Here is a 14,937-nt window from a genome sequence, read left to right on the forward strand (position 1 = left end):
TCTGTGCAACCACAATAGCAACTGGAAATTATTCTCCTAACTATAAATTAAATTGTGCAGTTTATTTGCTACGACAAACAATGAATAAAATCACAACTGCAATTTTCACCATAAAAATACTACGGAAAATAAAATACTGGAAACTGAGAAATTCTAGCACACACATAAGGATTTTGACACAGTTATTTTTTACCAATTGTCCCCGGAAAAACCCAATGTGGGAAAACCAATGTTGCAAATGAGGGTTTTACTATTAATGTTCAGCAGTAATTCTAAGTACAATAATTTAGATGCTCTACTGGCAATCTAATCTGAGAAAAATACTGGCAAAATTATTGTGAGAATTTTATCTCACCCCACAGCTAATTTATGCCACCGAAACTGCCTCCCTAGCCACACATTGAGCCTTCTGCATCACCCTTTGCGCAGTACTTGCGCGGAATCTCTAGGGATTTCAGCCTTCCTCTCATTGCCTCTTCCCACGACTGGAATATTTCCTCCTGTAAGGCTTCTAACCTCCTATACCACCTACTACTCACCCTCTGGCTCTATCTTCTCTGTTGAATCTATGCCACTGAGAAAATTGAATTGCCTAGGCAACTGAGTATTTGCACTAGTTTGTTCTCCATCACCACATCGATCTCTTCTTATATCTTCATGTTGGGACTCCAACGGGAAAGATTAAATCTTAATCGATGACTCTTATCATTTCTGGATCCATGTGAGTTTCTAGATGATTCTCACCTTATCTCAATTAATATTGATTAATTAACCATATTTCCTAAGTTTAGGCTTAGGAATTAAAAAACAACTAATAATCTAATTGAGACACTTCTAGGTGGAATTTCCATAAACGATTTTTGCGTTTTGGATATCTCATGTATTCTAGCCTCTCCACCAAATTTCATGGCTAGTCACATCCGATGCTACAAAAATTAACACTCCCTCTTAGCGAGGAATGTGTTCTAGTGTAGCACACCGTGTCACAACACTCTGTCACTGTATCATCTCTTGTCACGTTGTTAATGTCTGATTGTTGCTTCCACCAACTACTGCACAACTCTGATGCTACATCCGTGTTGCTACTGACATTGCCATACTACTTGCCAATACTGCATCTGCACTGCAACTCCCTCTCATCTGTTGTTGTTGCAACTGCAACATCTACAACTGAAAATTTGTCCCTACTACTGGAACAGGTTCTCCACCATACCCATCGATTCTCCGAAATAGACAAACTTAGCTCTCCCTAGATCTTTTGTGAGTATGTCTGCAACCTACTCTTCTGTGGGAACATACTCTAGCTAGACCGCCCCACGCTGTAAACAATCTCTGATGAAATGACACTGAATATCTATGTGTTTCAACCGATCATAAAACATCGAATTCTCAGAGAGCTTGATGCAACTCTAATTATCACAGTAGACTCTGGTTTCCTCCATCCTCTACCTGAACAAGCTTAGTAGCAACTTCCGAAACCATATAGCTTAGCACGTAGTTGTGCTTGCTACCATGTACTCTGCTTCTGCAAAGCTTAGAGGTATCGACTTATGCTTCCTGTTGCAGCACGAAACCATCCTTGATACAACGTTGAAGCAGTACCCAGAGGTGATTTTCCTGTCTACTAAACTGCCTTCCCAATCTGCATTTGTGAACCCCACATCGTCTGACATCATCCCCTCAGGTATATCTCAACCCATACTCAACTGTGTCGCACACATACCTCAGAATATGCCTCGCTGCTACCCAATGTACCCTCTTCGGCTCTACCATGAACTGACTGAGAGTATTGACTGCGAAGCAAATATCTGGCCTAGTGTTGACCAAATACATGAGAGACCCAATAAACTATTTATACAAGGTGGGGTCGACATCCTTGTCATATGATGCATCTATCTTCTTCCAGTTGGTGATCATGGGCATAGACATGGGTCTACAATCCTGCATTCTGAACCTCTTTAGAATATCTGTAGTGTATCTTCCTTGCCCAAGGAAGATCTCCCCATCCTTTTGCCACACTTCCAATCCTAGGAAATAGTGCATCAACCCCAAATCCTTCATATCAAACTCTACTGCCAGGTTCCTCTTGCAATCCTCTATGAGCCCTGATGATCCTGTCAAAAAAAGATCATCCACATACAAAACTAGGATGAGTGGCTCACCCTCTACCATCAAATAGTAAAGGTTGGGATCTGCGTCACTCTTGACAAATCCCATCTGCTACAAGTAGTTGTCAATCTGACCATACCATGCCCTGGGAGACTACTTAAGTCTATATAGATCTTTCTTCATTCTGCACACGAGTGCGCCTCTCATGAGTCTCAAATCCCTCTGGTTGTTCTATGTACACCTCTTCCTCTATCACCCCATTCAAGAAAGTTGTCTTAATGTCCATATGGTGAATTTGCCATCCCATCTGAGCTGATAGGGATATAGCTGATTAGATAGAGGTGTATCTGGCAACTTGTATTTTTCCACACTTCCATCTGCAACATACTTGATCTTGTAGATCCATCTAGAACCTACAACTGACCTGTCTTCAAACCTTGGCACCACCTCCCAAACATTATTCATCATGATAGAGCTATACTCTTCTACCACGGCGTCTACCCACACCTGATGTTGTGCGGCCTCCGGAAAGTTGGAGGGTTCTGCAACCTGAGTAAAGCATCGATGTTTTTTTCGCTCTGATACCCCATTCTACTATAGATTATACGGGGTTGTCCATTCTCTTTTGATTCCTTCCTTTGCACAAAAACCTATGAAGTCCTTATCAATACATTCTCCACCATTATCTGAACAAAACACCTTGATCTTCTTCCCTGTCGTATTTTCCACGAGAACCTTAAACTCTTTAAAACAATCGAAGACCTCATCTTTGGTCTTCAAAAAGTAGATCCAGGTTTCCTTGGAATGGTCATCAATAAAAGTAACAAAGTATTCGGCACCACTGAGAGCTCTAGTGGACATCGGGCCACAAATATTTGAATGTAAAATTCTAACATGCCATCTACTCTGTTGTCACTTCTTGGGAATGTTTCCTTAGCATACTTCCCAAGTACGCATCCTCTGCACACATCATCGTGTTTCATGCCAAGTTCTAGAACCCCTATAATTGTTTCCTTGAGCATCTTGAGTGTTCCATGGTGTAGATGTCCCATTCTCCTATGTCATAACTCATTTAGATCCTTCCCACCGCTATTGTCACTGCCTATGCAATTGGAGAGTCGAGTTGCAACCTGTACAATTTGTTGCTTTGGACTTCAATCTATCTTACCTTCTTCCAGCTCGAGTGTTTAATAAACACTCTCTTCCCTACGAAGTGGATATCATATCCTGTAACAGGGATACTGAAATCAGGTTCATACCCAATCCTAGTACATGTAGCACATCTATAGCATTGGTGCTTGCTCCTAACTACCTCTCAAAATCAATGGTACCTCTCCCTATTAGAGTACACTTATTTTTGTTTCCCATTGTAATCTGCAAGTCCATCTACTCCTCCTTGTAGCTAGAGAAATATTCTCTAACCCCTGTCATATGAGCTAACGCTCCACTGTCTATATACCAAACACCCTATGAAGTTGAGCCTAATAAGAAAGCAAATTCATCCTCTAATCTAGAAGACAACTCTGAAGCTCCATGAATATCAAACTGATCCATGGCCATACTGTGTGTTATTTCTCTTCCCCTCCCGACGTTGATTCTTCTTCTATAACCTGCAACAAAACGCTCTACATCCAATTAGGAATCTGCTCAGCGAAAAAAATTGACCTGCAGCTGCTCCCTTTGCCTACTGGAATCACTGATCTTGGAAATTCTAACTTTTTCTACCCCCTGCACTGAAAAAATCGATATTCCCCAAGCAATTCGGCCTGCCTGGTAATGAACTGCGTTGCCTCAAGAATTTCGGCCTATTGCTCCTCCTGAGCACCTAAATTCTTTCCTTACGCTTTTGAGCTTTCAGCTAATCACTTATGCTCTAATACCATGTGAAAATTTCATATATTGCAACAAATGGAAATTATTCTCCGAGTTATAAATTAAATTGTGCAGTTTATTTGCTACAACAAACAATGAATAAAATCACAAGTACAACTACAATTTTCACCATAAAAATACTACGGAAAATAAAATATTGGAAACTAAGAAATTCTAGCACACACATAAGAATTTTGAAACAGTTATTTTTCGACAATTGTCCCTAGAAAAACCCAATGTGGGAAAACCGATGCAACAGATGAGGGTTTTATTATTATTCTTCAGCATCAATTTTGAGTACAACAATTTAGATTCTCTACTGGCAATCTAATCTGAGGAAAATACTGGTAAAATTATTGTGAGAATCTTCTCTCACCCCACAGCTAATTTCTGCCACCGAAACTACCTCCATAGCCACACGTTGAGCCTTCTACGTCACACTTTGCGTAGTACTTGCACAGAATCTTTGGGGATTTCGGCCTTCCTCTCACTACCTCTTCCCAGGACTGGAATATTTCCTCCTAGAATGTTGCTAACCTCCTCTACCACCTACTACTCACCCTCTAGCTCTATCTTCTCTGTTGAATCTCTGCCACTGAGAAAATCGAACTGCTTGGGCAACTGAGTATCTGCACTGGTGTGTTCTCCATCACCACATCAATCCCTTCTTATATCTTCCTATTGGGACTCCAACGACCAAGATTAAATCTTAATCGATGGCTCAGATCATTTCTGGATCGATCCATGTGAGTTTCTAGATGATTCTCACCTTATCTCAATTAATATTGATTAATTAACCATATTCCCTAAGTTTAGACTTAGGAAATATTTTTAAAAATGGCTAATAATCTAACTGAGACACTTCTAGGTGGAATTTCTAGAAACAATTTATGGGGTTTTGGAGATCTCATGTATTCTAGCCTCTGCACCAAATTTCGTGGCTAGAACACATCCGATGCTACAAAAACTAACACGAAGGAGCGGACACTTGATCAAGCAAGCGCTTGCAATTAATTTGTCAGCGACAAAACTCTGTTTTACTCTGTTTTTTCCTGTAAAACACAGTAACTTTGAGCGCATATTCCGAACAGTTGGAAACGAAATTTTAAAAACCAAAAGAGGTTTTTGTTGGTAACAAGCTCATTTAAAAAATCCTCTTTCAATTTTTACACAGGAGTAATGGTTTGAGAGACTCGAAGGGATCTTTGAAGCCTAGTTTTCAAGATTTTTCTATTCAGTTTTTCCCTGTTTTAGTCATTGTTTAAAATATCAATTTCCGAACAACCAAGGATGAATTTTTGAAAACCCAAAGAGGTTGTTGTTGGGAACAGGACCATTAATAAAAACCTCTCTCATATTTTGCACCACTATCATGGTCAAATACGAAGGAATATTTGGAGCGTATTTTTCGAGAATTTGCAGTTAAGCGACTATGTGAAAGCAGTTAAGAAGACCCCATGAACAGTGATCTAAAGAGAAAGTAGACCTTGTTTGAGGGCAGCCTACATTCAGTGGCGTTGGAGGATCAATTACATTGATATGAGGCAAAGTTTGAAGAGCTGAAGATGCAAGTAATTTTGGAGTTGTAGAAATACTTGTGAGCAGCAGTAGAGGTGGCAAAATACCTGCCAGGTGTTCAAGGTATGTGGACTGAAAGGGCTAGTGTGAACGTTCTTTCAACAAGTAATTCAAGTGTGTCTTTTTCAAGGGTAGATTGGTGATCACACGTTGTTGATCTCAAGCCCTAGTTTTCCTTGTATCAGGGATAATTGTAAGGGCCATGAACCCCGGTAAGGGAGCCCTATATAAGTTGTATTAAAGTTATAATATAACAAGTTTTGGGTTTGCAAAAAAGAACTATTGTGTACTACATTGATTCACTATTGTACATTTTATGTTGTGAAATGTGCTTTGTGTTGTGGCATTTTAGTGTGTTTGTGATCGTGTTTTAGACATATACCTGATTTTGAAGTGCCGAGGAAAATTCAACAGACATCACCTCTAATTGATGGTTTTAAGCAATTGAAAATTAAGTTTTGTAATTAGACTTAGTATCCAAGCATTTTGTGGATGACAAGTCCCTTGAATTTTGGAGCAAAAGGAGGATTAATGTTGAGAGACTCATCTATAAACAGATAGCTTCCCCCTCTTTATAAATCATTGTGAATTGTTGATATCTATTTCCAAAATGTGAATTATTTTCATGAAAGCTTCAGTGTTCATCTTGGAGATTCTCTTTCTAGGTGATTTCAAATTTCCAAATATTTTCCTAAGGCAATTTGTGCATAACTAAAGACTACTACAAGGCCAATTGAATGGATCATTTCAAAGGCAACTTTGTCACTTGGAGAGGGACGTCTAGGGCTTGTCTTTCCTTGTTGGGCTATGCCCTAGGCTTCTCATCAAGTGTTTCAATTTATTTTGTATCATAATTAATCAATTCGCTAAAGGCTTTTCCCTAAGTGGAACTCCTTCTAGTAGGGTTTTGTTACATATCTTGTCCTTGATTAGACTTGACATAATTTTTCTTGGGACCCATCTCAAGCCCTAATCCACAAGCATTCGTCAATCAGTTTAAAAGGGGTATCAGTTTGATCCCATAGCCCTAGTGGAAATAATACATAATCCTTATTCCATCATCCAATCATTTTATTCATTTTATGGTTTAAGGTAAAATATTTGTAACAAAGTGTTTTATTTTAAAGTTTTGGTTCTTAATTTATTTGGTTAGAATTTTCTATAGTTTACTTGAATTGATATTAACATGCATCCACCTAAGAACTATGTCTTAATGTTCCTAAAATCCAAAATTGTAAACAATATGTACCAAACAACCATAACGTGTGACACATCTTATCATAACCTGTTATAGTGCATTTATACATGAAATATCCAACTCTTCATGTTTATGACATATGTGCATTTGTACTAGCTATATTAACCAAAAAGAAGATAAATGAAACAGAGTGTAAAGTATAAATGAATTTGAATAACTCTAGTCCTAACTCCTAACATTCCTAACCTCAACATTTTTGTCATTGGAAAGCAAGGACAATATTCTCCTTTGCATTTCAACTTGTGATTACAAAATGTGTTAGTTTATGTAGTTCAAACGGGTGTTCTAGTCTCATATGGTAGCCATAAGGCTAAGGAACATAGTGGATTAATTTCTACAATACCCAAAAAGAAATCCAAGGAAAATTACCTTAATTAGAATTAATTAAGCTAGTTTATTAATTTTCCGAAGTCTAACTTAGGGAAATGGCTTAATTAATCGGGATTAATTGAGGTAAATCAATTTTCCTCTAGTAACTTCTAGAAAAGTCATTTGATGGGGTTAAGATGATCTTAGTCATCGATTGAGATTAGATCGTGGTTGTTGGTTGCTCAACGAGAGATTAAGTAGAGGAAATCGATGGGCATTTGGAGAACATATTAGAGACACAGATGTGCAGTGATAGCAAGGGCACAGTGATAGCATGAGGGCACCAACAGATCAGATCAATAGTGATTGAAGATAGAATTACCATTGGAAATTCTTCACAGCGATTTCCAGTTTCTCAGAGCTAGAGGGAGATCAATTTTATCTATAGTAGAGGTTCAGTTTCCTAGTGGTGTAAGCTGCTTCATAGAGGCCGAGTTGCCGAAGCAAAGAGAAATTTTCCACAGTGACAATTTGCATAGGAGAAGCCAAGCTTTCCTAAAGTCGAATTCTAGAGGAGGGTGAGTTGATTTTCCACTCAGTGCGAGTTGCTAGTGAGGGGCGTGTTTCCAGAACTGCACGTGTGGTTTGATTCAGTGAGCCAGAGGGAGCCAGAGGGAGGCCTAATTGAATTAAAGGGGATGAGTTGTCTCCAAGAAGCCAAATTGACTTGCAGAAATGACAGAGATAATTTTCCGGAGGTTTGCTAATTTACGACAAATAGTTGTAATTTCTCAATCACAGATTTTGCTGAAGAATAATAAAATTACTCATCTACAGAACTGGTTTTCCCCACACTGGGGTTTTTCCAGGGACATTTGTCCAAAAATATCGGTGTTCATTATTTGTGTGTGTGTGCAATATTTTCTCAGTTCTTGTGGTTTATTTATTTTCTATGAAGTTGCAGTAGTGTTTTTTTTCAATATTTGCCACATACAAATTGCAAAAGACAAATAATCAATTGATAGGAGAATAATAACCAGTTGACTACAACAGTATTAAAATTTCACAAAATGTGTTATGACTTCTTAACAGCAAATGCACTATGGGATAAAAACCTTGTTTTGAGAATCGAGATTCATTTATATGCTTTCAATTGTCATAGCAAAAAATTGTTTTTGACTAAAAACTTTAGTTTCGCATTCTCATGTATAGGGAAAATATATCCAAAAGGAAGACTAATACCTTAAAGCCTTTTCAAATTTGTTTCTTAGAGCTATTTTTCCTGTGTTCTTTTTTATGAGATTTATGCTTTCTTTGCACACAAATGCCACATATTTTTACTTGAATCTATACTTTCTAACCCCCACAATTCACACATTCTCATATGAATATTGAATAACTTGATGCTCATCATTGGTTTCCATAAAAGCGTGATACCTGTTATAATTGGAGATGTAATTAACATTCTTTATAGAGCAACTATAAGAATAAAAATATGAAACTGGTGCAGAAAATAGCATTTCCAGTCAATTCAACATAGTGTTCATTTTTAATTTGACTTGAAGTATGTTTGAACTTGCTTCATATCTTCAAAAATTGTTCCTTAATGAATTTATGGCAACCAGGAAAAATCTAACATTCAATGTGATAGAACCGGATTGTTTTCCCATTTTACCAAAGTATACAATGAGAAGCAAATATAAAGGAACAAAGAGATAAACAACAGACAAATACCTGAATCCAAATGGACCAAAGGCCCGTGCGAACTGAATGAATACGAGCATGAACTATGGGGTACAAGAGTGTTGCACATATGCCAATGATCGCACTTACTGCACGGGCAAGGCCCAACACATAGGTTGCAATACCTCTCCATTCTAAGGCTGCTGTCATCAAGGTACCAAAACTGCAGAAGCAGAGCGAGATACATAAAAGATCAAATGAATACATCTACCTAATGAAACAACCATATAAAAATACATGATTCTCTAAGTTCTTTTTTTGTATAAAACATTCTCTTTAACTATTAAGATAATCAAAATATGTAAATACAACACATTTTATACAAATAAGTTGCCCACATATACATCCTCCCATGTAAAAATTGATGGAACTAGTAATCAAAATAGCCATATCTCTAAGTACACAATTGCTAGATGGGCTTGTTGCCCCCTTAAGGGAAAATTACTTCCAGAACGCCCTCTTAGGGGTGTGATGACGCTGCTCAGATGAGCTCTCCTACTAATTTCCTCTGATTCAAGCATGTTCTTCCAATTCTTCTACCATAGGCATGATGATCCAGCCTTATATCATACATGAGATCCTTCAAATACACTCTACCATGGTATATCAACTCTGATTATTTACTCAGACATTGTGTGCACTTGCAAATGGTACTTCCGGCATTATATTTTCAGGTGATGTGTTATGATTTCATGTTTGGGTTTCTTTCTTAGACATGGTGTGATTGTTTCTTGACTAGCCATGAAAGTAATAAACTTTGAGTATGATCTAATAACACATATTAACATTAAAAAATTAAAGAATAACGTAACCAAAATTAAATAAAGCCAAAAAAGGCTTACGGTGAAGAGAATCAAGTTAAAAAATGAAAAAATAATGAAACTAGAGCCATACCACCTCATTAAAAAGGCCCAACCCCAAAGTCCTATGCTAAAGATGCATATCTAAAGAAAATGGCTAAAAAAATAAAAGAAAAATACAAAAAGGTGGTAATAAATAAGGTGTTGAGGTGGTAGCTCTAAGTAGAGCTCCCTCTTAAAGGTTTTCTCAAAAAATAATGAAGATTCCTAGCTCTAAAGGGTGACTTGGACCAATTTGAAGACTTTTTATATCATGAAATATGATTTTCAATGTCGAAACATAAAGTTTCCCTTTCTTTTATCCATTAATTATCTAACATTTTACCTATTTTTAACCAAGTGACACATGAAATACTTTATGTCAAGGAATTGACACATAATAAGGGTGAAGTTGCCCCACCACAGCAAACTTAAGTAATTTATAAGATTAACCTGTGTCAAGATGTTGTCAAAAGAGAATTACTTAACGTGCATTACCTAAAGACTTGTTTTGAAGCTTGATGCATCATTAAAAGTGGGTGTTACACATTGGGATTTGTGCATCGCTCCTTCAGATCCATGTCATTGCCTCAAAAGTCCATGTCCCTGTTGATTTTTGGTAGCATGGAGCAATCATGGTACATGAGGTGCCTGGGCCTTGATTCTTTCACCCTTCTTTAAATCCTTTTATGATTTTTTTTGATTAATTGATCGGGGCTCAAAGGGGTAGAGCATGATGTATAAGATATAGCAGTGAATTCCCCCCTTTAAGGTGGGGCGGTTCATCGCCCACTAGGGGTTGGGACAATCATGGGTTCCTATAGGATGAAGAGGAATCATAGAACCTGTAGGAACCAGGGTGATGGCCATGATGATGGAGTAGAGATCATGTATTGGTTTTTGCCCACACGCTAAATGTGTTTGTCTCTGCCATCTTTTGCATATTGTGGTACATTTCCCTGTTGAATGTGGCCATATATGCTTTTATCTTTCCTTTTAGTTTCATCAACCTTCGGGTTTTATTCCAGGCCATGACCCAAGATGTGGGTAAGTTGGGAGTTAAGAAGGATGACTGACTCACTCATTCACTTCTTTCCTGCTCGATTGACCTAGAGGGGCGAGAAATCCCCTGCTTGGCCTTATTGATCGAACTAAGGTAGGCGGGTGAGTTAGCGCGGCGACAGACAGATCCTTCCTTGATGCTTATTGGGTGGTGGGCTTATGGTCGAGCCTGCTTGCGCATCCTGACAAAGAAATATCACTCGCATGCAATATGAATGCCAAATTGGCGATAGAGGCTAGCTGTAGTGTGTTTCCCAATGAATCGTTATTACATACATAATATGACTGCCCATTGGTGTTTCCCATTGCTTCGCGCCCGGGGGAGAAATGATGGATGGGGTAGTAATGAATGGAAAGAGGGTGATATAAGTGAATAAGGGAGCAGGACCACGCAACCAAAATCAAGGTTTCCCGTGAAATACCATCCCTGGAACCAAATGGTCAGTAAAAGAGATCCCACGAGACTAGAATCCAAGGGTAACCCAAGAGGGGTCTAGGGGACAGAAGCACAGACCTAACCCGTTCTTTCCCCCAAATCCCCCCATTAATCCATGCCCAGAAGTGTCCAAGATAAGAAAACTACAATACTCAATTTCCTAATGACAAGGCATACCTTTAGATTCAGGAGGCCCACCTTAAAACATACAGTCATGGCAGATGGGCGACAGACCACATGGTTGGCTCAGTTGGTGGAGAAGATGGCACAATGAGCTAGCTGGTGGCTGCAAGGGGTTGTTGGCTGCCGGCTGAGGACCATATTGGAGAAAAAAAAAAATCTCCTAGGGATATTACCCACAAAATGGTGGGTAACAGGAACCTTTTCCCAAATTCTGGCACTGAAACTTGCTTTTCCCCAGCAGATTCAAAATTGCCTCTAGAGGCTATTGCACTGCTCTGTGTCAGCCTCACTATGGCTCACTTGCCTCTCTGCAAATGCACTTGCCGGAACTGGAATCCTTCCTCTAGATTCACTGTCCCTACCCCTCTCTCACTGCTTCGATCTCACTGGCTCTCTCTCCAGCAACTAACTGCTACTACTCTGGAAATCGATTTGCTCATGAAATCGAACTCCAGAAGTTTCTTCTCCAAGTGCCCATCGACTTCTTCTTATAATCCTTCGTTGAAACTTCAAAAACCAAGATTAGATCTTAATCGATGGCTAGGATTAACTTGAAGTCGATCCGTGTCAGTTTCTAGAACATTCACACCTTAACTTAATTAATTCTAATTAATTAGTCATATTCCCTAAGTTTCGACTTGGGAAATATTTAAAAAATGAATAATAATCTAATTAAGTCATTTCTAGGTGGAATTTCCAAAAACGATTTCTCGGTTTTGGAAATCTCATGCATTCTAGCCTCTCCACAAAATTTCAACGCTAGAACACATCTAATGCTACAAAAACTAACAGACTTCCCCTCACGTTTGATCCAACAAAAATTTTTCTACAATACTCAAATCACACATTAGTCCATATAGATTTAGAGAAGCAAACAATGAATTGAAACTTCTAGAAATTTATTTGAAAATAAACTAAAAATTCCAACATCTAGAGCCTACTTCCAAATTAAATGTTAATATAAGATAGCTTTGCACCAGCAAGTCTACAAGAGTATATGGAAAACGAAATAACACAAAGCATAAATAGAAGATATTATACCAATAGCTCACAATGCACTATTCTTGAAAAATGTACAAAGTAGCAGCACTTCCGCAAGCACAATAGCTAGTAAACAATTGATACAAAATGAAAGCTCAAAGCTCTATTATATAGAGAAATGGGAGCAAATCCCAATGTAGCATCCAAGTGACAAATGGCCATGGTGAAGATCCCAAAAAGGAAATCAAATTCCAAGTGGAGAGATGAAGTAGCCACCAATGCAAATCAAATTCCATATGTGGCACCAAGATATCCTCAAGCAAAATCGAATTCTCCAAGTGTGAAGATGAGAAAAGTGTGAACCAATCAAGGAGCTAACTCAAGTCAAACTCCAAAATCAAACCATGTGATGACACCTCATGTAGATGCTTCCAATGAGCTCGGCATAATCTCCTTGGGAATTGCATGGTCCCTCGTGAAGCCAAATTAGATTTGGAGATGATGTGCCAAGTATGAAGAAGAGGAAACATAAGTGGAGACAAACTCCCAAGAATATCTCAATCAATATCCTCCAAATATCTCACATGTGCATTAACTCCTCAAATAATTTGATTTTCCAAGTCACCAGCTGTTGCATTAATGCCAAGAAATTCGATTTCCTTGAGTGGGCCATGTATTTATGATGCAAGGTGCCAAATCATCTTCCACTTGTCCTTTGACTCATTCCTTTGACTTGAGATAATTTCCAAGTCATTTCCATGTCATTTTGTCACATGGAGCTATTTATTTCTCTCTATTTAATTTATTTCTGGTTTAATTTATTGCCAGATTTCCCACTAAACTTAGGAAAAGTGGGTTTTGAGGGTCTAGAACACATTTTTTACCCCTCAAAGTGTGTCATAGTAGAAAGTTGAGGGTGAGAGGTGTAATTTTGAGCACACATACCCCATACAAATTCTCTAGACATCACTTATTACATATTACATTCAGATTTTATTCAAATTTCCACCCTGCAGGAAATTAAAAAAATTAAAAAAAAAGACCCCTAGACCTAACCAAATTCCAAGAAACTTTACAAGTGATCTTTATGGTAATATACAATGACTCTAGACACTAGGAATCACCCAAGGCCTCGCCTTCAAGCCGTACTCTGGCTTTGGAATTAGGCTTGGAGCAAAAAACTCAATTAATTATTAAGTCTTCGTAAGGATATGATAATTAACCTAGTGAAAAAAACCTCCTAGAGTAAACTCACTTGATGACAAGGTCACAAGTTACCTAGGCCTGTTACATGACTCAAACTCATCATATTAGCATCACTTTACATCATCCCCATAGGGCTTGTGGAAGTTGGGTACAATAGAAGAAGATGAGAAGAAGTAGAGTTGAAAAACTCTGGTGATATGATGATATTTGACGGTACAACCAACCTTTGGTACACCCTTGGGTATGGTGTCTTCAAAAATCTTCAGGTTCAACTCTAGTGGTCAACACCGTGCATTCGTTTTGCTTATTAATTGTTGGGAATCGAATACCAAGTGTTGGTTTCTAAAATTCTAACACCCTTCCTAAAGCCATGGGACATTAGGGGAGATCCCACTGGACTAGGATTGAAGATTAACACCCTATTTGAGGTGAAGGAACGAAATCACGATCAAAACCCTTCCTTCTTCCAAGTCACCTAATAATCCATGCCAAATGCCCAAATGAAAGACGAACATAAGCACCTGATTTCACAATGAATAGCATACCTTTTGGGTCAAATTTACCACATTCTAACATGCACTCTTGACAAATGGTCAAGGAAACATACGACTAATGCAGGTGGCAAAGATAAAGTGGCACATCATATTGGCTACAAGGTGGTTGTCAGGGATTTTCGGTAACCAGTTGGAAGAAGATGATTAGGAGAAATGCTCTCCTATGGGTATCCACTTTTGGTGGGTAACAAGCCCTTTTCAACCTTCGAGGCAGCAATCAAAGTGTGACTTTGACCTTTTTACCTATGGAAAGGCCCAAATCATGGCTCCTTGTGCAGTCATCCCACAATGGTAGGAGTCTTCTCTAGTTTATCAAATTTTTTTATGTTGGGGATCCCTTCATACTCACAGAGAAGGAATAGTGCACTAAATCGGCTTCCAAATCCTAGATCTATGGCGATGGTGAGGTTGATTGGTGGGGGCCGCATCAGGCATGCCTCGTGGGGTCAACTATAGACCATCCCTTCTCCTATTGTTTCTTATACTTTCACCCTTAGATCTAGCTTCTTCCCAATATGGAAGAGCCACAAGCATGAAAGAGGAGTCGATCCACCATTTATAGCTGATGGGTCGAAAATTGAAATAATTTTCATTTGAGGCCAAAAGGCACCCATCCATCCCAGAGGTAGTCCAACCTCTAGCATGCACAAAGGAAGATGGGACCTTCCAGGTATTCATAAAAACCCCGGCAAGTAGATCCATACCAATCTAGGTCTATGAAGAGGAATTAGTGAAAATCCTTAAAACCAAGATTTAGAATCGGGTGGACTCCCAATTGCAGGTCAAAAGCTCATATCAAAGGAAAAC

General features: G+C 38.6%; 1 protein-coding gene across 4 annotated transcripts in view; it reads right to left on the minus strand.

Annotated features, from left to right (window-relative positions):
- LOC149161369 (solute carrier family 40 member 1-like) overlaps positions 1 to 14,937 on the minus strand; it is a 380,866-nt gene that overhangs the window by 290,564 nt on the left and 75,365 nt on the right. For all 4 annotated transcript variants that reach the window (XM_089436970.1, XM_089436971.1, XM_089436969.1 and 1 more), the window contains one exon: positions 8,861 to 9,032. In XM_089436970.1, coding sequence (XP_089293096.1) covers positions 8,861 to 9,032 — 172 coding nt within the window. The remainder of the gene's footprint in view (positions 1 to 8,860; positions 9,033 to 14,937) is intronic.

The sequence above is a fragment of the Pinus tabuliformis genome, chromosome 5_2, assembly GCF_031772625.1.
Source record: "Pinus tabuliformis cultivar Carrire ecotype Pingquan chromosome 5_2, CPIR1, whole genome shotgun sequence".
NCBI lineage: Eukaryota > Viridiplantae > Streptophyta > Pinopsida > Pinales > Pinaceae > Pinus > Pinus tabuliformis.